General features: G+C 44.1%; 1 protein-coding gene across 6 annotated transcripts in view; it reads left to right on the top strand.

Moving 5' to 3' along the window:
- Positions 1 to 25,421, top strand: part of DIP2C (disco interacting protein 2 homolog C) — a 443,076-nt gene that overhangs the window by 236,883 nt on the left and 180,772 nt on the right. For 4 of the 6 annotated variants that reach the window (XM_058532328.1, XM_058532326.1, XM_058532331.1 and 1 more), the window contains exons 2-4: positions 11,344 to 11,415; positions 13,006 to 13,173; positions 23,661 to 23,771. In XM_058532328.1, coding sequence (XP_058388311.1) covers positions 11,344 to 11,415; positions 13,006 to 13,173; positions 23,661 to 23,771 — 351 coding nt within the window. The remainder of the gene's footprint in view (positions 1 to 11,343; positions 11,416 to 13,005; positions 13,174 to 23,660; positions 23,772 to 25,421) is intronic. The other 2 variants (XM_058532327.1, XM_058532329.1) reach the window with 2 other exon arrangements.

Raw genomic sequence — 25,421 nt, 5'->3', positions numbered from 1 at the left:
TAAATATTTTCTCACAAATAAAGGTGATTGTTCGGATTTATCTAGCTGATGTAATGGGTTAATTTTTCTCTTAAATTTAGTCCATGCAAATTTATGTGAAATTTAATGTAGTGCTCTTTAAATCTTGTGGTAAAAGCCCTTGTTGCTGCTTAGAAGAAACAGAATTTTTGTCCTTGTTCTGCCTTTAAGTCAAGTCATCTGGTTTTTGAGAGGTCAAAAGCCCCTTGTGCTGGTGGGCCCTGGTCAGCCTTCCAGATAGAGTGTGTTCACTTTGTGCTCTGTCCAGCACACAAGGTGGAGGATGTTGGTTCTGATAAGGAAGTTAATGTGTGAATGGGGAACGCTGGTGGGACAGAACCTGGACGAAGCCCTGGACCTGGATTTACCTGTGATGTGCTCACCTGGAGTGACCTTCTCTCACAGGCCTGTAGAACTCCCGGGGGGCAGACAGACCCGAGGGGACCCTGAAACCCACCCTCAGGCCACCCAGTATTGGTCCCCAAGACCATGCAGGTGGGCACAAAGGAGGAGGAAAGCAGGTTCCTGATTAAGAGGCAGCCTTGTTGTCGGGCCCTGGGAGATCTGTGGGGAGGGCCTCGGCAGCTGCTGGGTCCCAGAGGGTGCAGCCCTCCCCAGGGCCGGAGAGCACAGCGCCCTTCAGTGTGGGCTGTCCACCTACTGGAGAGCGACCTCTTCCCCATCACCAACACACCGCTTCACATTCAGAGACAAAACCTCAAACTGTACTTTGCTCCTAAACTATATTTTTAGGCTTAATTACAGTTACCGGAAACCCTCTTAGTCAGCTCTTCCCGTCACCCCCCAGGTCTGCTGTGCACCCTGATTCCCTGCGTGATGTATCAAGACTGTGTAGATCCCACTCTGGCTCCTCACTATACAGATGGGAAAACTGAGGGCCAGGGAGTTTGTGGTCTGAGCATCACAGACTGAAAAGTGGCCCCCAGGACCCTGCCCCCAACTCCAAGTCTGGTGTCTTTTCCATTGCACAGGGTTGTGGTTTCTTGTTCTCACTGCCAGGTTACATGGAGTCAGGGATGAGACCATTCCTTCTTCCTTCCAGGCAGGTGACTCAGAGGCTGTCATCTGAAATGGCTGGGTGAGCTGAACAGGGGCCAAGAGAGGGTGAGCCACGCACAGACACTCAAGAATGGACTTGGTACCTACAGATGGAGGTCCAGTATGGACATGTGCTTTATTGAAGACAGCCATGACCATTTACAATGGCTCAAAACAAAATGAAATACTTAGATTTGGATCTAACAAAGCATGCAGAGGATCAATATGATGAAAATTATAAATTGCTGTTGAGAGAAATCAAAGACTTAAATACCATGTTCATAGATTAGAAGACTCAATGTAGTAAAGATGTCAGTTCTCCCTAAATTGACCTATAGATTTAATACAATTCCCATCAATTTCTCAGCAAAGCTTTTTGGTAGACATAACAAACTTTTCCTAAAATTTATATGGAAAGGGAAAGGCCCTAGAATAGCCCAAACAACTTTGAGAAAGAAGAACCAAGTGGGAGAAATCGCTCTTCCCAATGCTAAGACTTACTGTCTACCACCAGTAATCAAGAGTGTGCCTCTGGTGGAGAGACAGACCCATAGTTCAACAGAATGGAGCGGGGAACTCAGAATTAGTCCTACACAAATGTGCCCAATTAATTTTTGACCAAGAAGCAAAAGCAATTCAATGGAGGAGGGATAACCTTTTCCATAAATCATGTTGGAGCAATTAGACATCTATAGGCCAAAAAAAAAGAAAGACCTAAATCCTACACCTTATACAAAATTAACTTATGGGTCATACATCTAAATGTAAAACTACAAAACTTCTAGCAAAAACATAGAAAATCTTCAAGACTTAGGATTAGGCGAAGAGTTCTTTGACTTGAAACTAAAAGTACGATCCATAAATAGAAAAATTGATAAATTGGACTTCATCAAAATTAAAAACTTTGGCTCTGTGAAAGACCCTGTAAGAGAATGAAAAGACAAGCTACATACCGGGAGAATGTATTTGCAACCCACACTTCCAACAAAGGACTTGCATCCACAATATATAAAGAACTCCCAGAACTCAGCAATATTGCTAAAAATCCAATTGGAAAATAGGCTAAAGACATATACAGACATTTCAACAGGGAGGATATGCAGATGGAAAGTAAGCTTATGAAAATAGGTTCAGCGTTATTAGAGAAAAGCAAATTAAAACCATTTTGAGATATCACTACATACCTATCAGGCTGGCTAAAGTAAAAAATAGTAATAATGCCAAATACTGGCAAGGATGTAGAGAAATTGTTTGTTTGTCCTTGGGGACTTTGCTTGGAATCGATGTTTCTGCATCACCCTGGGATTCTGTCTTATGGGCACAGATGACGGAGGGCTCACGTCCATCTCTCTCTGAGCTTCCCTTTCTGATGTTGCGTTTGCCACATCCTCTTGATTGGCTTTGACTCATTGGTGCTGGAATAGAAACAGCCGAGCGGGGGCCATAGCTACTAAAGGCCTCAGTGCAGCTGCTTAAACGATTCTGAAAACGCTTAGAATCAAGCTCTGGGTGAGTGAGTGTGTGCTTCTGAAAGAGGAAGATAGTACATATTCGTGGGAAATCAGGGCTTTTTGGCTTTGGATCCTTGCCCGTTTGCACTTCCGTAACTGCCATGTGTAAACAGTAACTCTCCAGTTCTGTTCACAGGGACACACTCTCTCCGTGTGGAGCTTTCTGCACAGGAGTGAACTTTTGTACTGATTGCTGCTAGCCCATTTCCTCTTGCTGTCAGAGTGATTAAGCCTTTGGTAAACTCAGCCATTTTCTCGTTTTCCTCTTGGTTCCGGGTGCAGCCCTTCTCAGCAGAGCACTGGTGCAGAAGTGGCTTCTGTGGGACCGATTCATAACCATCACTAGCGGCTGGCCCTAACACCCCCTCTCCCTGCACCTGTGAAGGCCAGCATGCATGCTTACTGCAGGCTGCCCCACAAGACTGTCCAGACCCTAGAAGTGACATGGACATTTTTTGTTTCTTCAATTTGTCCTCCTTCCACTTCTGCAAATGGCTTTGACCTTCTCCCCAGTGTGACATTTATACATTTCCTGTTGTGGGATGGTGGGAAAGCTGCAGTGCTGGTACCTGCCTGGTCCAGGCGATGCCTTCAGCTGGGCCCATGGGCAAGTGTCCTAGCCTTGCTGGGACAGTCACCTTCTCTGGAAAATGAGGATGCTGAAGATTACGGGATCTCTAAAATTTAAATGACATACTGATTTGTAAGGTGCCCAGTAATATCTGTGACTCACTGTAGGTAATCAATTCTCCTTCTTTCCCTTTGTCTTCCAGTCTGTGCTTCTGCCCCCTCCCAATCCAAAGTACTAACTCTGACTGTCTCTCCCTGTCCGTCTTCATAGGAGAGCCTTTGGGAAGGAGGGCGAGGGGCTTACTCACAAGCTTTGTGAGGTTTGGATGAGAAAGCACTGGGCCAGCCAGGACCCTGGTCCCATCTCAGCTTCTGAATTTCTAGCTAGAAATAATGAAAGATGGTGTCCACCACCCTCTACCCCAACCCCTTCACTTGCCTCCACCAAGAAAAAGGCACAATATCCAGGAAACCCCACTTACTGGTGAAACTTAGGATCTGCAAAAGTAAGACTGGCCATGTGGGGAAATGGGAGTAGCTTTATTTCATATTTACATGGTCTTCTCAAGAACTATGTTCCTAGAGAGTGGGATTTTTCTTTTCTTTTTCTCTAAAGGAGGGATACCTGAATCCCAGAAAATACTGAAAAAAGTGACACTTGTTTGTTTAAAGAGTTTTCAGCAAGTGATTATAGCAGTTTTGCCTGAAACTAACCTGTTTAGATTTTCTGGACTGATGATCAAGGATGACCCCTGGTGGTGTCTCTTGGTGGCCGTGAGTGGAGCACCCCCAGCGGGTACTGCCTGCTTGTCGTAATCGTCTTGGCACCTGGGTGGGAGGCCTTGCAGTGCGAGAGCAGATCAGCCTCAAACTTACAAAACCTCTCTATCACCTACACAGTGGACTTCTGCAGCACTTTGAAATTTTAAAAAGGTCTATTGGAGTTCTTTAAGATCATCAGGGGCAGTTCCGGACTCAGGGCTGCTGGTGCTGAGAGTAGTTTTCCTTTAATATCAGCAGCTTGTTTTCAAGTCTGCTCCGAGGCTCGGTGGATGTCTGCTGGCTCTTAGTGGGCCGGGCCCGTGGTATAGCAGTTAAGTTCGTGTGTTCCACTTCAGCAGCCCAGGATTCGCCAGTTTGGATCCTAGGCGTGGACCTACTCACCGCACATCAAGCCGTGCTGAGGTGGTGTCCCACATAGAAGAGCTGTAACTCTACAGCTATGATACACAACTATGTACTGGGGCTTTGGGGAGAAAAAAAGAAAAAGAGGAAGATTGGCAACAGATGTTAGCACAGGGTCAGTCTTCCTCAAAAAAAAAAAAAAAAGAATAGAATGGATTCCAAACAGCTTATTTTCTTTAATTCCTCCTGCAATTGGAGTTCTTTACATATCAAAGAGAAAAGCTACAGAGGACTTATGATAATATTTTAAAAAGAAACAACAAAAAAAACAAAAGTAAAACTGTTAGTGATAACCTCTGAGACTTTACTGGCTTAAGATTTTAACATAGTGGTACATTTAAAATATATTGTTTTCTTGGGGCTGGCCCGGTGGCACAAGCAGTTAAGTGCGCGTGCTCCGCTGCGGCGGCCCAGGGTTCACCAGTTCGGATCCCGGGCACGCTCCGACGCACTGTTTGTTGAGCCATACTATGGCGGCGTCCCATATAAAGTGGAGGAAGATGGGCATGGATGTTAGCCCAAGGCCAGTCTTCCTCAGCAAAAAGAGGAGGATTGGTAGATGTTAGCTCAGGGCCAATCTTCCTCACAAAAAATAAATAAATAAATAAAATAAAAAAATATATATATTGTTTTCTTTCTCATCATACCGTTAACTAAATGTTTTAAGGAACTTTATGGTCATTCATATAAACGTAAAAATCCTAGTCATGTTAATCTGTAGTTCTTGAGAGTTTTTTTCCCATTATACTGAGTATTTGAAGAAGTCTGGATGATTTTATAATGCTAGAGAAGATTTATATTAATCCTGAATACCTTATTTAAAATATCCTTATGGAATGCAAATTTCTAAATTTTACATTGGAAATATGGCATAAACCTGAGAAAAATTAAGGAATGATAATACAGCAGTGCAGATAGTAACAAAGGAAAACAATAATTGTGAAGTGATAGGAACATGGCGAGACATGGGGCGAGGCTCTGGAAGGACCAGGTCCTGCTGATGAGTTTGCTGTCAATCCTAAAGCAGGGAGCAGCCTGCAACAGGCTCCCAGTAGTGAGGCCACGTGATCACGTTGACCTTTTAGTGAAGATCAGGGAGCTGCATGTGGAGAGAGGACAGGGTGGTTGGGCCTGGAGATCAGGGGCTGTGAGGGGCTGTTTGGGTGCTGCAAGGAGAGCTAATGGTGGCTGGTGTTGGGTAGAGGTGGGAGTAAAAGAGAAGAGATGGATGCTTAAGAGGTCAGGATTGAGTCTGCTCAGAATTTCTGACGCTTCTATAATCTGTCCTTGGCCTCACCTGCCCTGGAGGGGCCATCACTATCATCCTTCCAGCTTCTTACTGTGTACTAGTTGTAGCACACCGAGCAAGGTGGTTTTCACGAGTCTTCCCTCCCAACTCGGAGAACTTCTGGAGCAGGAGCTGAGCTGGGTGCCTCCTACTGTCTGTCACAAGTTTGAACATATAATAGATGCTGGATGAGTACTTTTAGGGTTTTTAAAATACATTTTCTTACCTGCTTCATGCTTACCGGGACATTTCGCATTCTGTGTATTTGGCCTTTTCAACTATGGTAGAAGGTAATAGGTGTTATTACCAACATTTTATTAACGAGAAAAATGAGACCTAAAGAAGTTAGCTGACCTTGCAGGGTCCCCCGGCTGTGTTCAGGGCAAGGAGAGGTCCCTGGTCTGCCTGCTTCTCCCCTGGACAGGTGAGTACTTGCCACAGACGTCACAGTCTCGTTCTGCAGAAATGAAAAGCTTAGCGTGGAGCTGACAAACACGCCTCCAGCAGCTGGGCGAGCGGGAGGGTGCCTTCAAGGGTGCTCCCTCCACCTTATAAAGCCATCGGCTTAGGAGAGCAACATTATGAAGGTTCCTGACAGCCATAAAATTCCAAACATGGAAATGATTGCTTTGTTATATAAAGCATTCGTTCCAGTATTAAATAATAAAATAAACTTCTGACACCAAGAATGGAAACCATCGCCGTTAAGCTGGTCTGTTTACTCTGAACTGATTCTAGCCGTGGAGGTGGCTTTGTGGCACATACGTTACTCGTGGGGAGCGCTCAGTTGCCTGGAGACCACATGGCTCTCTGGGCTTTCCCATCCTGACCAGACAGGCTGGTGACTGCACAAATTCCTGTTGGGTCCGAGTTTGCCAGAATGAGGCCAAGATGGACAAACAGAGGAGCTGAGGTGTCCCCTTCACTCTTTGCATTTGCTGGGCTGACTTTTCCTTCACTTTTCTCAGACTCAGGGAAACTCTGGACTACAATATAAGTAAGACAAAGAATTCTTCCTTTTGGGGAGGGGGAAAGATGAATTATCTCAGTGTTACTCAGCTGTGTACTGGTGGTTTTGCTTTACTTGTATTTTCATTTTAAATTTATGACTTGTCTGTAAATCTCCCTTTTCTTTGTAACAGAACACATGACGATTTTAAGTCTTATGGAACTTCTTTGACGATAATAATATACATAACATTTTTGATAACGTGGAAAGTGTTTCAAAAGATCACTTTCATTTTCTCCTCACTGAGGTTACAAACAATTTCTGTATTTCCTTTTCTGTCATATATTCTTATTCCTAAAATGAAAAGGGAGTTTAATAAATAGATATCTTGAGTATCGAAGCGTGGAAAATATGCTATTTGGAATTTTATGTGGGAAATCTTCGAGCAAGGGATCCTGTGGTTCATGTCTTTTAACATTAACTTTTTCAAGGAGCAAAATTCTGTAGGGAGCGTCAGGGGGAAATGAGCTACACGTTTCCTTGAATGGTATTCTTTTAGCTTCCAGGTTGAAAAAATACTGATTAACCTGCTGTAAACCATGGAATAGTCCTTGTGGAATGATAGGTATTAAAGAAAACCTTGCTTAGAAATGTGATGTGGAGTGGTTCCTCTCTTTTGTAGCCTTTCTGCCTTGAGTTTACAAAGTTTTACCCTGAAGACTGTGTGCTCATTACAGATCCAAGGTGAGGAGGAGCAGCCGACTGATCCTTCAGCCTGAACTGCCGTAAAATGGAGGAGAAACACCATGTGTTTCTATGGTGATATCAAGGTGTTGATTTTAGGTCAATCTTGGACAGAAAGCAAGGAGGCATTCTGGGTGGATAGAGTTGTGTAAAGCCAGCCGTCTAGCCAGCATCTGTCTATCCTATCTATCTTTCATTCGTCTGTCTTTTTTCATCTGTCTGTCAATCATGTATCATCTATCTATACTTTCTGTCTAATATCTCTGTCTTATCTATCTATCTTTATTATTGTATTAGCACAAAAACCCTCCTTGGATGCTTCAGAACAAAGGACAGCACGTAAGAGCCCCCTACTAGGAAGTTTGCTTATATAAATTTGCCGTGAGAGTTTGTCAGAGATAATCTGTTGGACCTCTGTCTGCCAGATGCTAAAGTAGTTCCAGAGTTAAAAATAACTGGACTCGCTCCATGGAAAGGAAAATGTCACAAAGGCATTTTTAGCTCTGATGCTTGGGGTGCCTGAATGAATCTGGGCCCTTGCCAGAGATGCTTGATCCTTTTGCATAACACACAAGCCAAGCTGTTGTCTTATACACTTTAATGATGGACTCATTATCAATTTTCCCCTCTGCCTTTTCCCCATACAGTCACTAAACAGTTAAATAATCACCCTGTGTTGATGAATGCAGCTGCTGTCTAGTGATTTACGTGAAGTCACTCTGTGACATTTGTGTCTCTATGTTAGTGGTGTGACTAAATCTGACATCATGCAGTCCTATTTGTAAAACAGCAGGATCGGGACTCGCTTCTTTATGACACTGACCCATGAAAGCGTCACCGTTAGCAGCCATCCAAGGCCTCAGGAGGAGAGCACCACCGTGGCTGGTGCAGGATTCTCAAATTCTCTGGGAGAGAGATTCTGAGATTCTCTGGGAGCCCAAAGGCTGCGCTGTCACTGAGGTGGGGCGGATTCTGGGAGGGTGAAAGCAGGCAGTGGGAGGCCAGGTGGAGAGCTGGGCAGGGCATCCAGGTGGCAGAATGCTGACCACATCAGTGTAGGCTGAGTGGAAGATTCCAGATGTGGCTTCAATGGGAAAAAGTTTCAGACTTGGACAGAGTTTATTTTCTTCTTGGATCTGGGGCACTGGGTGAGAAACATAAATACTATTTGTGCCTCAAGTTTCTTACCTATGAAAGCAGTTGTTATCAGGATTAAAAGAGATTACTTAGGACATGTGGGACAGGGATCACCAAATGTTTCTGTAAGGGGCCAGGCAGTAAATGCTTTGGGCTTTCGGCATCCAGTCTGTGGTGTTGTGCCTACAGGGAGCACAGCTTGTGCCGGTGAAACTTTATTTATGGAGATGGCCCTCAGGCTGGGTTTGTCGTTTGACAACCTCTGATTTACAAAAGTGTGTGGAAGTTATTCAATAAATAGTGCCTCCTTTCCCCTCGTCCAGGTTTCAAGAGATGGTGGTCACCTGGGATTTCTGAAAGTCGTATCTGGAAGTTCTCTGTGAGCTGATTGCTTAGGGAGCACGATTTAGTAGTGGAGCTAAAATAAAACACCTAACTCCTCCTCCAACTCAGCCCTTCGAGTCTGGGGTCAGGAACCTGAGTGGCCTGGAGGCCAACACTGACATCTTCCCCTTTAAGAGGAATCGTGGTTTCTTGGGGGAAAGTGCTTTTTTTTCCTTTAGGCTTAAGGTCTTAGCAGTTGGAGCTTTCCAAAGTAAGACAGAGTTAAAAGTGAGTTTCCTTTGAAGTTGGCTTACACTGAATATTAAAGGAGGACCCCCCCCCCGACATACTTAAATGTTCATCTGAGAAATTTTTAAAACTTGAGCTGAATTTTGGGTGTAGAACAAACTGTGAAAGGGGGCTGATTTTCCAGGGCTGAAATGCGATTGTAGACATGTGCGAAGAGCTTTGAGGTCCACAAGCATGGAACGGTGTGCAGTTGGCGGGGAGAGGAATGGGGGCCAAGGTAAACAGTAGGCGTCTACCTAGTGCTAGGGTAGCCTCTGAGGTGGCCAGTGTGTGCTCGTTGGTTGTGACCCCACCAATGCACCTCACTTATGTGTCCCTTTGCTTGTTCCCTGCTTTCATTTTCATCTGGGTGTCCCCTCAGTTGCAGGGAGCAGACTGGTTCTGAATTTGTAAAATGCTGAGCATGAGCCACAGAATGAAGTGGCAGCACAGTTAGCATGGAAACTGGCTTCCTCGGTAGTTTTATTGTTTTCAGAGAGTGGGGAGAGAAGAACGTGGTGAAGGACGGTGAATCTCTGCCCCGGAGGCTGGTGGCAGCTACCTTCTCGGGGTCCCTGCGAGGCTGAGAGAAGGGGCTGGGAGGTCCTTTCTGCTTTGCTGTCTAAGAGCAGAAAGCTCCTTCGTTTTCTGTGTGCAGAGTGGGGAGCCCATGCCATCCCCTGGGGCTTCCTTTTCTTTTCATTCCACCCTCAGGCAGATTGACGTCCACCCACTGACCACCCCTCACCCTCGTCAGTGGGCAGAGTCTCACCCACCACTGACACAGCTTCTAGGCTTCGCGATTGTATTTATTCTGCAGATTGTTTTTATCATGTTTTCTCTAAGCCAGGTTTTTGCTCTTTCTCGTAGTGTTACAAGGTGCGTAGGAGTCTGTAGAGAGAAATCAGAAGGGGTAAGGTGTGAAAGTCATTTCAGCCAGTGTCTTAATGTTTTCCTGATAAACCACAAAGATACTCCCGAGTGTGTACATGCATGTGGAATTTTTTGATTGTTGAGATTTTGGACATCCTTTTAAAATGGGGGATTTATGAGGCATTTCCAAAAGCAACTGAGCAGCCTCAGTGCTGAGGAGGGGAATGGACGTGTCTGTAGTGCATGGCACACCTAAGGGCCGGTGCTGTGCTTCACAGTCACAGACCTGCTCACTGACAGTGGCCGCTGGCACACCTGTGGCATCAAAAATGCTCATCAGTCAATAGTGGAACGCGTTTTCTATCTATTTCTGTTGTTTACGGCTCTGTGTTTAAAAACTAGCCATGCATTTCTTGGGGTAGACAAGACTGTACAGTGAGCTGTTACTTAGCTGGGTCAGTCATCAAACACTCAGGGTGCCTTATGGTTTGATAAAATTTAGTGAGCATACGTCACTAGGAAAAGAAAATTTACCCATTTGTGTATGACTCAGTAACTTTTCATTTGTTTGCTATATTTTTATTAAAACTTGAGTTTTTAGATCTCCTAGGAATCATGGTTTGATCAGAATATTAGGGAAAAAATTTAACAGATTCCAAAAAATTCAAGGGCAAAATCAACATTTTGTATGCATTAGCGCTTGTAATTGGAAAAGGCTGTTGTGTGTCATAAAGGTTATTTTGTCCCAGGTACTTAGCATTTAGGAAAAATGTCAGCATAGTGATGACCTTAGCTCTTCTGAACGTGAATCTCGGGCTTTAACATTTTAATTCTTGTGTCAACGATGAGCACCTTTCTCACATATTTTGGATTTCCGTAGGTCTCGTGTTGTCGTGCTTTGTTTTATTGAATGTTTCATTTGGTCTTAGTCACTTATTTTCAAAAATACCCTGGCAGTTTAAAGTCCTCGGGATTGATGAACCTGATTAGAAAAAATCTCATTAATGGAGGAAGATGCTAATCTGTAATGCTTTTGGCCAGCTGTCACTGGGTAGATGCCTGCACAATTCGTTGTTGATTAAGTTAATGAGAGCTGTGCAGATTGGGGAGGTTTCCTGCTCCAGCATATGTGAATAAGATGGCAAGAATCTACTTCTGGACCCCATCAGAGCCAAAACCTTTCGAGGAGGGGCCAGGACAGCATGTGCACAGCAAAGGATTTAAATGACTTTGTTTGCGGGCAGGGGAAGAGTCAATGTGAGCAATGTGGAATGCTTTCTTATTAAATGCTAAGGCAAACAGAAGACACACAGGATGTAACTATATATGTCGTCTTGGGCTCTGTTGAGGGATCAACTCTACCCATTGAAACCGTTCTTTCTTTCCTTCACTTCCAGGTGACATCACACAAAAAGGATATGAAAAGAAGAGGTCGAAACTGATTGGAGCCTACCTGCCCCAGCCTCCGAGTACGTAAACCTTTCTGAGGAGCATGAAGCGTCTAGTGTTAAGAGTTAACTGCAATGTGCAGGAGAAACACCTGAGCGCACATCCTTCCTTGGTCCCTGATCTGTGTGGAGACCACATGGCCGACATGGTGTGGCCACTTCTGACTCCTTCGTATGAGTGCACGTATATTTTGTGAATGTAGAAGGCACATATGATTTTTCTATAAATGTGCCTAATAAATATAATAGGTGTTTCCTCTATAGAGGGCAATAATATGTTTGATTACTTTAAAATGCTGTAATCATAAAAGTATAAGAGTGTTTATGATTTAAAATGACTTTTACTTTAGTGAGATAAAAAGTTATTGCTATTGATTATGGTTTAAATTAATCCCAGGTGTTTATTGATGTCTTGGGGCAGGGGGCGCAAACCTAGAAATCTAGAAAATGATATAATGTCCTGCCTGGGACTATGAAATCATGAAGGCTGGTTGTGTTTTGAAACATGATTGTAAATGTTATGGGTTCTTCCCAAAAGTAAAGTCTGTTTCATTCCAGCATTTTCACATGTGTAGTTTGTAGAATCTCTTTGCACTTGAGCTAGGTTCCATACATTTAAGGAGAAAGAAAATGATACTAGGCTGGAATTCTGATGAGAGCTCAGTTCAGTTTGAGGGTGACCTTGAAGATTGCTAGGCTTTGGGAATAGCTTCAAGTAACACGAGTCCTCAAGGAAAAAGGAGAGCAACATACATTTTAAAAGTGCTACTTGAACTCTGGTTTTCGCTGTTGAAACACAATTTTAAAGCCTTGCCCAGATGCTTCTGCTAGGAGAGGTTTGAGTCCACACAGCCCCAGTCCGTCCCTCCTCTCCAGGCTGTGACATACCCCACAGGGTTCTGTTAGCACAGTAAGGAGCCTTCCCTGGAGCTCACATTCCAGGAGGCTTCATTTGTGTGTTTAATTTCTGCTGTGTTTGTAGTTTTGTTTTGATTTTGTGTTTTTCTTTGTTTCCTTGATCTTTGAGAAAGTTACCATAAACTTGGACCTGTTGTATAGGATGTACCGAGCTGACGGGATGGATTTTCCTGCTGTCAGGCTTATAAAAGGAAGCAGCACAGTTCTATCCGAGTGCATTAAAAGTAAATCAGTGTTTGGTTGGCTGACACCCATGTGTGAAAGGCTTTCGGAGCAGATGAGGGGCAGATGATTAGACGTGGTCCCCCTTCCTTCTTTCTCTGTCCTCCAACAGAACCGTGTGGTGATGGCCTCTTCATGGCCTGTCACTCGTCTCTGCAGGCGGCCCCTCCAACGTCCTGGAGGAGGGCTGGCTGTAGGCTTCTGACGTTGTGGGATTCGATTTCTCTGCCTTACCAAACAAAAGTGAGCCAGAAGCAGTTGTGTGTGTTCCCAGAAGAGGTTCTCCAGCGGCGGCCGTGCCGAGACCACGGTTGACCTGTGTTGGCTGGGCGCTCAGGTTGGACCCATGTTGCTGGTCCTTTGGTGTTTTTTGTGCTGTTCTGCATGGGGTCGGCAGCTCTGCTCAGCGCTGTAACAAATTTAAAAAAAACTAAAGTTTGAATTAATTAGTTTTTTTTCAACTTGTTACAGCAGCGAATGGAGCTGCCGTGGTCCGGTGTAGACTGCAGCACAGTGAAGGAGCCCCGAGAAGAATGCTGCACTCTGGCAACATCGGGGTGTGTGACATCCGAGAAGCCGCTGTCCGAGAGCGGGCGGCCAGCACCGCAGGAAACCGACCGCTGTTTTACTTTCGTTTTGGTGAGCGCACTTTACTGAGAGCGAGAAACCGCATGGCAGGGACATGTTTGAAATGGACCCTCCACCTAACACCATTCTGAACAAAAGTGTAGGCCTAGTGTTGGGGGATCCCAGAAGCATCTTATTTCTGAGTCCCCCACCCTCCAGATGAGCTCATGCGACTTATCCATCGAGGGCCAGAGTGCCCCTAATCACAGAGCTTGTGGCAGACCCCAGAACCATGATCATCCTGCAGACTCAGGGCCCAGTTCTGAGTGTTTTCTATTAAAATATGATGGGCTGCTTTTATAGCCCTGCTTTTGCAGCAGGAGCACCACTTATAAAACACTGAGAAAGAAGAATACGTGACACATCATAAAACTGTTCCTAAAATTGTCAGTCTTCCAGTAATCCTTGCCTCATAGCCAAAGACCTAGGTGAAGGACGAACGAGTGCGTCCTGGCCTCAGGTCTGTGAAAGGAGCGAGCACTACAGCTCCATCATATTCCTGTCGCCAAAGGGCACAGTTTAGGGAGTGCTGAAGTAGAAAAATCAAACCTATTAATCAGAGTGTATTCTTAGAGGTACTGATCCTATTCAGAGGTCAAAATTACTTTAGTGGACAATATTTGGAATATAAGAAGCCCCAAAAGATGAGTTCAATGCACCTTTTGGTAGAATAAGAAAATAAGCATTTGTAATCTTTAGGCTTATCTTCAGGGCTTTACCTCAAATAAAAGGCATTGTTTGAAAATTATGTACAAATAATAGAGAGAGAAGCTTTAATATTACCGTTGGCCCCCAGGATCTCGGAAGGGGGCGCCCCAGTGGGGTTGTTCTGCTGCAGCTTGTGTTTGTCTTCTCCAGGCCAGCTTGCTGACGGATGTAAGGAATGTCCTTGTGGAAGGATAGAGGGTTTACGAGTGGGTGGCAGAGTTGGGCGTTAGCTGTGGGGTCCATTTCATGAGTTACATAAGCCTCATGCACTTGATTGAAGTGTGAGGAGGAGAGAGCTGTGCCATGACCTGTGGGCCACCCCCGTTTCCACTGGGACAGGGAAGGCAGGTTCCCCCATGGTTCTAGGATCGGGGGCTGGGTGCCCGGCTACTTTTGCAGCTTTTACTGCTAATATTTATTTCTGAGACGCTGCCCTGGGTGAATGATCATTCACTATGTATAACTTTGTCCCTGGGGAGCAGTGAGGAGAGCAGGTGGCTCTAAATCAGAGAAGTCTTTCTTGACTAGTTCTTGGAAATCATTCTTTTGTTATAGGATCTTCATGAAAAGCATCTTGTTTTCTTTTTCATTCACCCTTACCCTACCACACAGTTTTCTATAAGGAGTTTGTGTTTTGATGAACTTGACTTCTTTTTTTCTTATTTTTATTTATCAGAGAAAATATTAAGATTTCTCTAGAAACTATTCTAAAAATACTTCTAGGACGTTGTTTGGATTAGACACATGATTATGAATTAGGACAGTTTGTAGAGGTGTTTAGCTAAGACCATAGCTCAAGCTGGAGCTGCCGAGCGTCAGCTGTGCCAGGGAAGGGCACAGGAGGCAAGCTGTTTCCTGGTTTTCTCCTCTGCACAGGAGAGGTGACTGTCACAGAATGTCTGGTGGTGACTCAGGTGCCCCTGGAACATATGTCGTCTTCAGTGGGCACAATGTTGAATGCTTACCTAAATCTAGATGAGGAGAAGTGGGCCAGAAGCTAGAAAGGAAAATGAAAATTATGTATTTAATGAAGGAAGGGGCCAGAAAGAATATATTGAAAATCATTTTCACAGAGAAAACATTACTTAGGAAAACTTACTCTTTTGGTACTAGTCCTCCTGCAGTTTTTTGGCTCTATAATGTCTCATTAATCTCTAAACTTGATAAAACTGGTAAAAACAGAAAAAAATCCACTCTCTACCACTCTCTTCAGGGATATCTTAATAACATAGTGTCAGCTTCTATAATTGAGTCTTCACTGCTTCATGACAGGTCAGGGTGATATAAAGTCCTAAAATTCCAGTGTGACCACACACAGTGAAACTTTCCTTGACCAGATACAGGGATTTACGACTGAGCGGTTGAGAAAATCTTGATGAATTCAGCTATCATGACCAGAGGGCAAGTGTGTCTGTGTCCTTTCTGCTCCCTGGGAATGGGCTGTGGGACCCACATGAACAGCCTCCTCAGAGAAGGGGCCTCTTTTGGGATGAATTTATTAGTCCATGTGTGCTCCCACTGGAGACAGCAGATGGCCCTGCATGGGAGTGTAAACTTGTCTGCATCATGAGGGCCTCACACACAGTGACCTGGCCTTTCTTCAGCTCCTCCAACCTTCATGTGCTGAACTTCATCCACTGTTCACGCTGTTTCCACGTGAGGCGTTCTGCACATGCTTGTGCTCTCTTCCTGCACCTGTGCATCGTTTAAAGCTCAGGTTCAGTGTCACTTCTGCAGAGATTACTTCCCTGAACCTTGGGGTTAGGACAGGCCCTCCTGTCCCGATCTTCACCACATCCCGCTTCTGAAATACTTAAAATATTGTAGATAGCTGTTGGTTGTGGAATACTTGATTCCGCCCCCACCCCAACCCACAGTCAGACCCTACTCTCCTTCCACAACAAGTGAGCATTCCCAGATATTTGTTGAAGGATGAACTGAGTGGACGAACCCAGAACTGTGTCTGCACATTACAGACTGGCTGCTGCAGTGCAGGCCGTCTGCACCCGGTAGGGGCAGAGCCCGGCATCTCTCCTGAGTTACCGCCCCGCCACGTGGCCTCCTGTCCCATGGTCCCCACATGAGCAGCGAGGCAAGTGTGTCCGGCCTGGTGCCGGTGTTCACTCGTTCTGGGAGAGCACGGGAGCGTTCAGAGAGCTGACCCAGCTGAGGGCAGACGCCAGAGCATCAGCCTATGGCTCAGAGTGTGTGATGCCTCAAACCTACAGGCAAACGCCTTGTACTGCCTCAGGCATCTCCTGTCCATGGTCACAGTTTCATTTAGGATAAATTTAGATGGCAGTTGGGAACATGTAAGTGCTGATTATTGTTTCCACATCTGAAAGGTCGAAGGATAAAGTGATTTTAGATTTCACTGCATTCCAGTCAGTTGAATTTTATTATTGATTTTAGAGTTCAGCTTGAAAAATCCTGGTATTCAATGCTATAAAGAAGATACACTGTCCGGACATAATTCTGTTCCTGGGAGTGGCCCATGTGGAGAGGGCTGGATCTGAAACCCAGGTTCTCCTGCTGGGTTTTCAGGATTGTGAGGGAGAAAGTTGCCTGTAGTTGGCAGAGTCTAGTGCTTGTGAACTTTTCACTTTGGTCTCATACAGGATGAACTTTCTCATCTTGTATTTAAGGGTATAAACCTGAGTCAGATGCCACTGTGTCCTGTGTTCTTCAGAAAGTAAAGTCAGCTGGCACTCTGCCTATCTGAGGCTGTGGTTCATCTGGTTCTTCACGTTAACAACTGCTGTGCTCCTCTGGTGCCGGGTGCACAGTTTGGTCCATATTTTCCTACAGTCTCCCCAAGTGCAGCCCTCCCTTCCCTGGGCATGGAAGCCATGTTTGCCCATCCTGACCTAGGCTTTAGGGACACGTGGCCTCTCCTGGGGACTTCCTCAGCTAGGGAGTCATGCCCTGCCGTTTGTTCACGATGATGGAGTGTGAGATGCAGGGTTAACTCCCAGAAGAGGAGGAATACAAGTATTTCAATCAGCATTGCCTGTCTGTGACTTAGCATGAATTCTTCCCAGATTAAATTACTATAGGAAATGAACTTTCATCAGCTACAGGTAAATTACCTGTATCCTAGGTAAGCCACGGTCATGATCTTGATGCACAATTGGCTGCTCTCAGTTGTCTAAGAAATACTCTTATTTTATCACACACAGCTGTTGTGTGTAAGATGGTTTGATCAGATGAATTTCCTGTTATTTTTAGTAACATTTAACCAGTCAGGTTCCTCCTCCCAGATATCAGCAGTTAAAAGGGAACACAGCTAAGCCACTCCCATGTAAGGCTTTTAGAGTTGGAGCAGAGTTGGACATGGGATCTTTGAGCGTCCAGCTGGACAGTGAGAATGGCGTCTACTTTGGAACTGGCTCCTATGGGTTTTTGTAAAAAATCTGTATGAGGTATAAGAAAAATGCAAAAATTTGAAGCCCCAATCCTACCATGTACACTCATTGCCTTCTGAGTTTGTTACCCAATAAGCAAAGGCTGAGCATTGGGATGCAGAAATCAGATGCAAATGCACACACAGCATATAAAGGGCTGTTGTCAAATTCCCTGAAGTTCCCGATCTTTTACACTTTTCCAAGTCATGAGTCCCTAATCAAATTAAAATATTTTAGTAGGAAAATGGTCAGCAAATTTATACTGATTTATGGCAAGGATTTATGTTAACAAAGGACGAGATAGAAATAACAATGACAGGAATGTAAGAATTAGGCTAGCTTGGCTGGGGTGGAGGTTAAGGTGCTTATGACGAAATTTCTGTCGACTTTGTGGTGTTCTCATCTGAATCCATACGCAGCAAGTGTAGTAAATTTCTTATCTGTATGTACAACAATTGTACTATTTATTTTCTGGCAAAGTCCTTGATTGCACTTATTTTAGAAAGAGTATAATTAGATGCTAGAAGAGCATGAGATGCTTCAGAAATTGTTTTTGTACAGACTTGAAACAGGGAGAGATCCTCAGCAATCTCACTAAGTGCCTAAAGCATGGTCTCAACTGTGTGAGAGCCCCCTGGCTGCTGGTGAGCTCCGCACAACCCTGGGGGAGCAAGGGGAGGAGGCCAGGGGCCCCCAGGTTACAACAAGGGTCCTGGATGCAGAAATCACTCACATCTGTACCCCCAACGTGCATGAAAACTGAGGCTTAGAGGCAGATTGATGGGTCCAATTCCATAATTCCTAAGAATAAGACCAGAATTTGGACCAAGTTCTTCTAGTTTTAAATCCTACATACATTTTTATTCAAGTTATCTTCTGCACATCCTTTATGATTTCTTTTAAATATATGTTGAAAACCAAGGTTTTTCAGTGTATTTCTCTTACAATCTGAATTTAGAAATCTTCACTTTTTCTAGAAGGGTGAACATCCTGAATAACCAAATATTGTCTACACTGCAGGTCTTCTGGCCTATAGCACACCATTGTGTCAGAGCAAAGGATGACCGCCCCCGTGGGCCTTCTTAGGTTAATATGAGGATTATCGTGATTTCTAGTGTCTGGTTTACCATAGTATTAATGAAATTACTACATTTGTTTAATAATCTGAAATCGATGGATTGTTTAGATGACAGAACTGTATTGTCAGGAATTTTCTTTGGAGAATACTTTGTTAATCATGTGTGGGAAGTAGTTAACTGAGGTTCTTTTAGAAATGGCTTACTTCACGGCTTTCCCTCCCTTTGGGCTTACAAGGTGTTCACCTCTGGAGGAGTGAGTGGTGATGGAGTAGGGCACAAGCTTGGGAACAGTGCATCTTCTGTGTGACTGGGACCTGGAGGCATGAGTGGGAGACATGGCTGGAGAGGTCCTTGATGTCGGAGGGAGACTGAAGTTCAGGTGGAGGAGTCTGGGCTGTTCCCCAGTCGACAGGATGCAGAGAGATGGACTTGGCAGAGCCCCGCTTGGATTGAAGCAGGGAGAGACTGAACATGGGGGTGGTGGGAGCAGCGGGTGGCATCTGACTGAAGGGGGCAGGCATGGCCGAGCACTGAGCCTGATGGCTTTTCTCCCCTTGAGGATAAAGTGTAGGGTGGGAAACAGAGGACTCACAGGGGATGTAGGTGTTTGAAAACGTGGAGAGAGGAGGGAGGGTGCGTGGAGAGGGAGGGGCATGCCATGTGGAGGGGTGGAAGTCCTGGGAAGGTGCCAGCTCAGTGGAGAGGTGGGGTGTGTGTTTTACTCTCTTTCTAGGCTGTGTCTCTGTTTCCTTTTCCCTCTCAAGAACCTTGGGTCTCTTTCCTCCTGTCTGGAGTTTTAGTTATGGTCCCACTGCAATTCTAGAGGAAAAACAAAATGTCACTGATGTCGTCATATTTACATTGATGTTTGCAGCCCTCTGCACAAGGCTTTCTGGTTCAGAAATACCTCCTAAGGCCTCCTGTGGCCCAAGGGCAGCGTGGCAGGGGAGGAGATAGCAGACAGACATCACTTTCTATTGCCGACTCCATGCAGGGATCTGATGGACACACCTCTGTGTCATATGACCTCGACAGCTTTCCGCTGCTCTGAGCTCATTCCTAGGCAGCAGTCTGAAATTGTAGCAGGCTCCATCCTTCCTTAGGAGATTGCTGTTGAGCAAATAGTTTTGTGAGGAGATCACAAAAATACTTCTTGACTGCAAGATACCAGCTCGATTTTGTCCAGTGGCAGTTATTGTACCAGGAATGCAGCACTGAACAGCACACTGCCTCTGCCTCAAGGACCAGGCCTCTTTGGGGACGGGACAGGGAGGCCACCAGAGCTCTTTAAGTGACCTCTGGTACCTGCGAGTGCCAGAAGGGAGCCCATCTCAAACGAAAGGGCAGTTATGAGCAAATGTTTAAATACTAGTTGAGAGTGGCAGATGCTTGAGTTCAAACCCCAGTTGTGGGCCAGCATTTTCTCATCAATAAAATGGCAGAAACAGCATCTCATATGATTATGTTAATTAAATGAGTTAATAAAATGCTTAGACCAGTTCTATAAAGTGTTAGCTCTTCTTATCAGTTCTGTGTAAAGGTGGGAAACCGGGCCCAGGGTCACAGATGGTGACGGCAGCCAGGTGGGACGCCTGTCTCTGACTCCGGAGCACGACGATGTCCCTCAGTTCACATGGGATCTGAAGCTGAGCCAGTGCCTAGCACATGGTGCTTAATAAATGTCTGTGGGAGAAGGTATCCAGTCTTGATCTTCTTCCTGTTTTTGTTGAGGAGAACTAGTTTTTGTCACCCTGGTTTTGCACATTTTTGAGTTACTTCACCTTCCTAGTGCCCTCTCCTCAACTGACCCCACATTCTGTTGTAGACCCTCTCGTCGTCCTGTGGCTTTCCTGAGAGCTAGCTCTCCATCATGGTAAGAATGTGCGACCTCAGCAAGGCTGACCACTGAGCTGTAATTGTGTGTTTTACTAATTATTCACGTATTAGTGTTACCAAGAAGGCACCTATTCCACCAGCAGCATTTGGTCAAATCCTCTTACAGTTGATAATGAGAAGGACCTGTCAGTTGTGACCCCTGGGTCCTCCTGTGGTGGCAGGTTGAATTCTAATTTGGAGAGTTGCATATTTGACTGACGGATTTTTCCTGTCAGAACATGCCTTTAAGCTCCTCAAATTTCATTCACAATGAGGTCAGATAAAAATTAATGATTGAAATATGCACACTAATATTTTAGTTTCTTTTGATGTCCTGTTATTAGTGACCTGTTGAAGCTATTCTCCTTTCATTGAATTTATTCATTTCCTTTTAAAATTTGTATTATAAACTCTATATTTCAGTCTGTGAGAATAAATGTTCACAATGTTTGTATGCAAAATTAGTTTTCTGAGGACAGGCGTTCAGGGCCTGTGAACAGGTGAGCACTAACCTGCAGCTCTGTAGAGCTGGTCTGTGTGTGTAAGTGTGATGATTGTGCACTTCCCAGAGGAAGTATACAGCCACCCAGGGACCCAGAGGGGTTGAGGTTGAAAGTCGTTCCAGGAAGCATCTCTGGATGAACTGGATAGGTAACAGTACAGAGAGTGAAAGCTAAACATTAGGTGTTCATATAAATTAGGCACTGTTTAACCTTGGCAGCTCTGAAGTGTACGTTAGCTCTGCTCTTCCCAGAGCTGCACTAAGATGTCAGTGAACAGATAAAGTATAAACCCACAGGACAGGGGGATGGGAGAAACAGTGACTGGTTGCTACAGTACGTGAGGCAGATGATGAGTGGTGCCTCGTTTAGTCAAGGGAGGAAGGCAGCAGAGAAGGTGCTGATGAAACCGTGGGCACCCTGGGGGAGGGGGAGGCGGGGTGTCAGGGAGACCCGTGATCCTCATCTTCCCCACTCCCCCGGAGATGTTAGTTCTTGGGAGAATGGAGCTGAGAGCCTCCAGATTTGGGCTGCCAGGCAGTGCTGAACCCACAGACACTGAACCAGAGCCTGCGTACTGGAGACGGAGAACAGCTCCAGCCCTGAATGACCAACACGCCTGCGTTTAGTCGCAAGACAGGAGACCAGTGGTCTCTCTTTTGGGCAAATGGAACAACCAGATAAAAGACCCCTGGAAACAGATTGGTGATGCCCCCGCCATAGGAAGAAACTCTGCTTGCAGCTCCTTTGATGGGAAAGTTGACAGAGGAGAAAATGAAAAAATAAACAGATTTTACCTAAGGATAAAACATCAGAATGACATTTAACTTCTCAACAATAATAATTGGCATGAAAGGCAATGAATACAAATAATTTTCAAATAAATATATTTATACAAATAAATTTTCAAATTTACAAATAATTTTGCTTAGAATTCTGAGTGAAAGCAAGTCGGGGATGAAGGGATCCTCCACGGCAGTTATGCAGCAGGTCTGGACCAACAAGCACGATTGGAGCAGGAGGGGCTGCAAGAGGGAGGTCCTCAAGGGAAAAGACAGTTGAACTAAAAAAACTGTCACCAGGTTGTCAGTGTTTGACCATGGAGGAGAAAAGTTGGGAAGAGTTTTTCAGTTCTGTTGGAGTATTTTGAAAGGATTAGCAATAGGTACATTGAAAACCAAGATAATAGAACAAAAAGATACAAATATTAACTCCAGGATAATAAAAAAGTGTAGGATAGAAAGGTATTCATAGCCTACTACTGACTCATAATCCTAATAATGGTGTAGTGATGGCTACAGGGAGAAGTCCATATATTGTCTAAAATGGGCAATTAAGAAGTAGGATTATAAGCCCATATTTATGAATATGAATTTATATACCATGTAACTACTATTTTTTGTTATAAGAATAGTACTCTGATTTCATAAATTCTGTGCATCTTTTGATAACAATACGAAATAATTTTTTAAGAGAATATTTTTAAAAGCTCATTTGTAGACCATAGCTGGAAGAGGTTTGGTAACTGTGAACTGCTCCGTCATCAAGAACTGTTAATGAGTGATGTTAATATGCTTGCTGGACGAAGAGCTTGCAGAACCTGACAAAATGACTTACAGTGTAGCTATGTTTTTCACAATTCTAATATAGTTAACTTAGTACACGGGACCCACAAACATGCCATCCAAAACAGAGGTGCAGAATTCACCAGCATAAGAAGAACATTGAATCCCAGGGATAGATAAATAACTCTCACTGAGCCGTCACGGGAAACCACGGACTAAACAGTTTTTTGTTGACACTGGTTTACTTTCTATAAGGTATTACTGGTCCTTTTCTGAAAAAGCAACAATGAATGTTCAATGCTCAGTGCTCAGAATTTCTTTATTTCTGAACTGTGATGATTAAATCTGTCCCTTAGTACTTAGTTGTATCTAGACTGTGCTTCTTGCCGCTCAAGTCTAAAGTGTAACAGGTATCATGATGGCCAGATTTAGGTCAGCTCTTGACCAGTACCCACTGAATAATTTTTATCTGACCATGTTAACATTTTTTGGTAATTCATCAAAGCGATATTGAAATACAATTTAATTATTTAGTATCAAATGGAGTAAGATTCCAGAGAGTTAGAAATTTTTGTGTGTGTGTGTGAGGAAGATTACCCCTGAGCTAACATCTGTTGCCAACTCGCCTCTTTTTGTTGAGGAAGATTGGCCCTGGGCTAACAGCCTTGCCCATCTTCCTCTACTTCATATGGGACACCACCACAGCATGGCTTGACAAGTGGTACATCGGTCCATGCCCAGGATCCGAACCTGTAAACCCTGGGCCACCGAAGCAGAGTGCACAAACTTAACCACTACACCACCCAGCCAGCCCCAAGAGTTAGAAATTTTGAATGAATAAAGATAGAAGTTTATGCTCATTCTTGGTTGCTTGAATTATATTGTTAAAATAGCCTATAAGATTTATTTTAAAGTTAACTTTAATGATAAATGTAATTTTAAATTTTCTCAAAAACTTATATAACTCTTTCTATATGTTTATTATATAAAGAAGACCATAACTTGATTCTGTGCTTTGGGCTCCATTTTTATTATCCAAACTCTAAAGATTTCAGTTGTTGCTTGTGGCGTGATTTGTGTCTCTTCACGTGACGTAATAGATGTTTGTGATGTGAAAGAGGCTGTGCTGGTGTTTCTAAGGGCTGTAGTGTCAGGGCTTGAGTCTTTACTGCCCAGGATGCGTCTCCCTTTCCTGTTCATCAGCTGTGACGTCCCCGGCCCCCCATGCCCACTCCGGGTGTGCTCTGCTTGGCTATGGGAATGCAGTGAGTCAGGGCTTTATTCTACTGCATGATTTGCTCCACAAAGTAAATTAACTCCAGCTGCCAAGTAAAGCCTCACCTTACTTTGCTCTTTCCCTTAACCCAGGGGTGGATCAAGCTTTGCCTCCAGAGCGCCGGGCTCCGGTTACTCCTTCCTCTTCCTCTCGCTATCACCGCCGAAGGTCCTCAGGGTCACGAGATGAGCGCTATCGGTCGGGTAAGGCACCAGATGTGGATGTGAGGTCACTAATACTCTAGTCTGTAACATTGGCAATGGTTAAATGGATGCACGGGCACATGTCTGCAGCAGCTTTGTGAATATGAGGCCGAAGTACAGTAAGTTTGAATGTTCTTGTGGTTGGTCGTGTGATCCACAGGTGACGACACCTACCTCATACCCAAATATGCTGTCTAGGGGACACATTAAAATTCAGTAAATAGCAACTCTTCTCACATTTTTAAAGTTAGTGTTGTCTACTGTGTAGAATTTTATAATAATTTTGAAAATAGTAATCTGTCATGAGCCAAATTTTGCCCCTTTTTTTAGGTATCACTGATCAACAATTAGGTTTTACTTTTTATAATCTTTGTTGTTAGTATAATTTTTCCTTCTCTTTTAACCTTAGTGACTTCTGTTTTTCAAGTACAGTTTTCAAAAAGAAACAAAATCCTTAAATATTTGTATGTTTTCTGTTTATTCTTTCCTTTGTGTTTTATGATGCTGTGTGCAAGAATGCTGTCTTGGTAATTCCGTTTTATTGCAGTCATCACCTGGGCTTGGCTGGCTTAAATTTCTTTTGTTAATTTAACATCAGAAAACTTGTACTGTGATTAATATTTTAATTACTCTTTGGGAGATTTTTTCAACATCTAAATTAAAGTTGCTTTTTCTACTTCCCTAACTACAACTTCTAAAAGAAAATTATCAGTAAGTGTTGTCTCTGGGACACCAGTTCAGGGCACATGTGGATTGCTGATGATGATGATCTGAATTATAACATTTGTAGGTCAATTTATATTTTGCAAAGTACTTTCACAGGCGTTATCTTCCTTAGTTTTCATAACAAACAGGTGAAGAACTTATTACTGTTTCATGTTGCAAAAGAGGAAGCTGAGGCTATGAGAGATGAAGTAGCTCACCCAGTCACACCAGTGTTGGGCGGGTCAACCCTGTGAGCCTCTATTACTGTGTCTTATGACTCTTTCCATTAATGAGGGCTCACAAGATGAACCACCACCATCTTCCCTAAGGAGCTGTCTGACTTCCTGGCCCTGCTCTCCTTTCTAGAAGGGAAGAGAAGGGTAAGACAGAGATTTTATGGCATCAGGAGTCGTCGTCTGCACAAGCAAGAAGAATGGACTTGAAAAACTAGGAAAAGGCCAAGTACAGCTTCACTGCTGCTCCTCCTGCGTTCTCGGCCCCTCGTAGGAGGCCTGGATGCCTGGAACAGTGTGTGGGGATGGAATGAGGGCAGGCGTTTGTTACCAAATCCACCTTCTGTTTTTCAAATGTATTTTAACACCCAGCACATATCAAGAGCCCATCTTACTCACACGTCTCAAAGTCCCCTTTCAAATAATTAGGAGGGTAGAGGCATGCACATATGTGCTGTCAACTTACTATGAGATGCTTCCATTGACTCCCGTCTTGATACTACTGTGCTGGTATTTTGTATATGCACATACACACGTAGATACACAGGTTGATAACACACATGTAGACATGTGTTGACTATCATCAGTATCTTCAGTTCTCATAGAAACTAGTCAAGTGTTCTTATTTCCATTTTACAGATGAGAAAATTGAAGATCAAGGTAGTATGTGATTCTTAGTGATAAAACAGTGAGTAGCTCATCAAATAGGGTG

This window comes from Diceros bicornis, chromosome 36 (assembly GCF_020826845.1).
Source record: "Diceros bicornis minor isolate mBicDic1 chromosome 36, mDicBic1.mat.cur, whole genome shotgun sequence".
NCBI classification, from domain to species: domain Eukaryota; kingdom Metazoa; phylum Chordata; class Mammalia; order Perissodactyla; family Rhinocerotidae; genus Diceros; species Diceros bicornis.
This window is presented reverse-complemented; position numbering and strand designations above follow the sequence as displayed.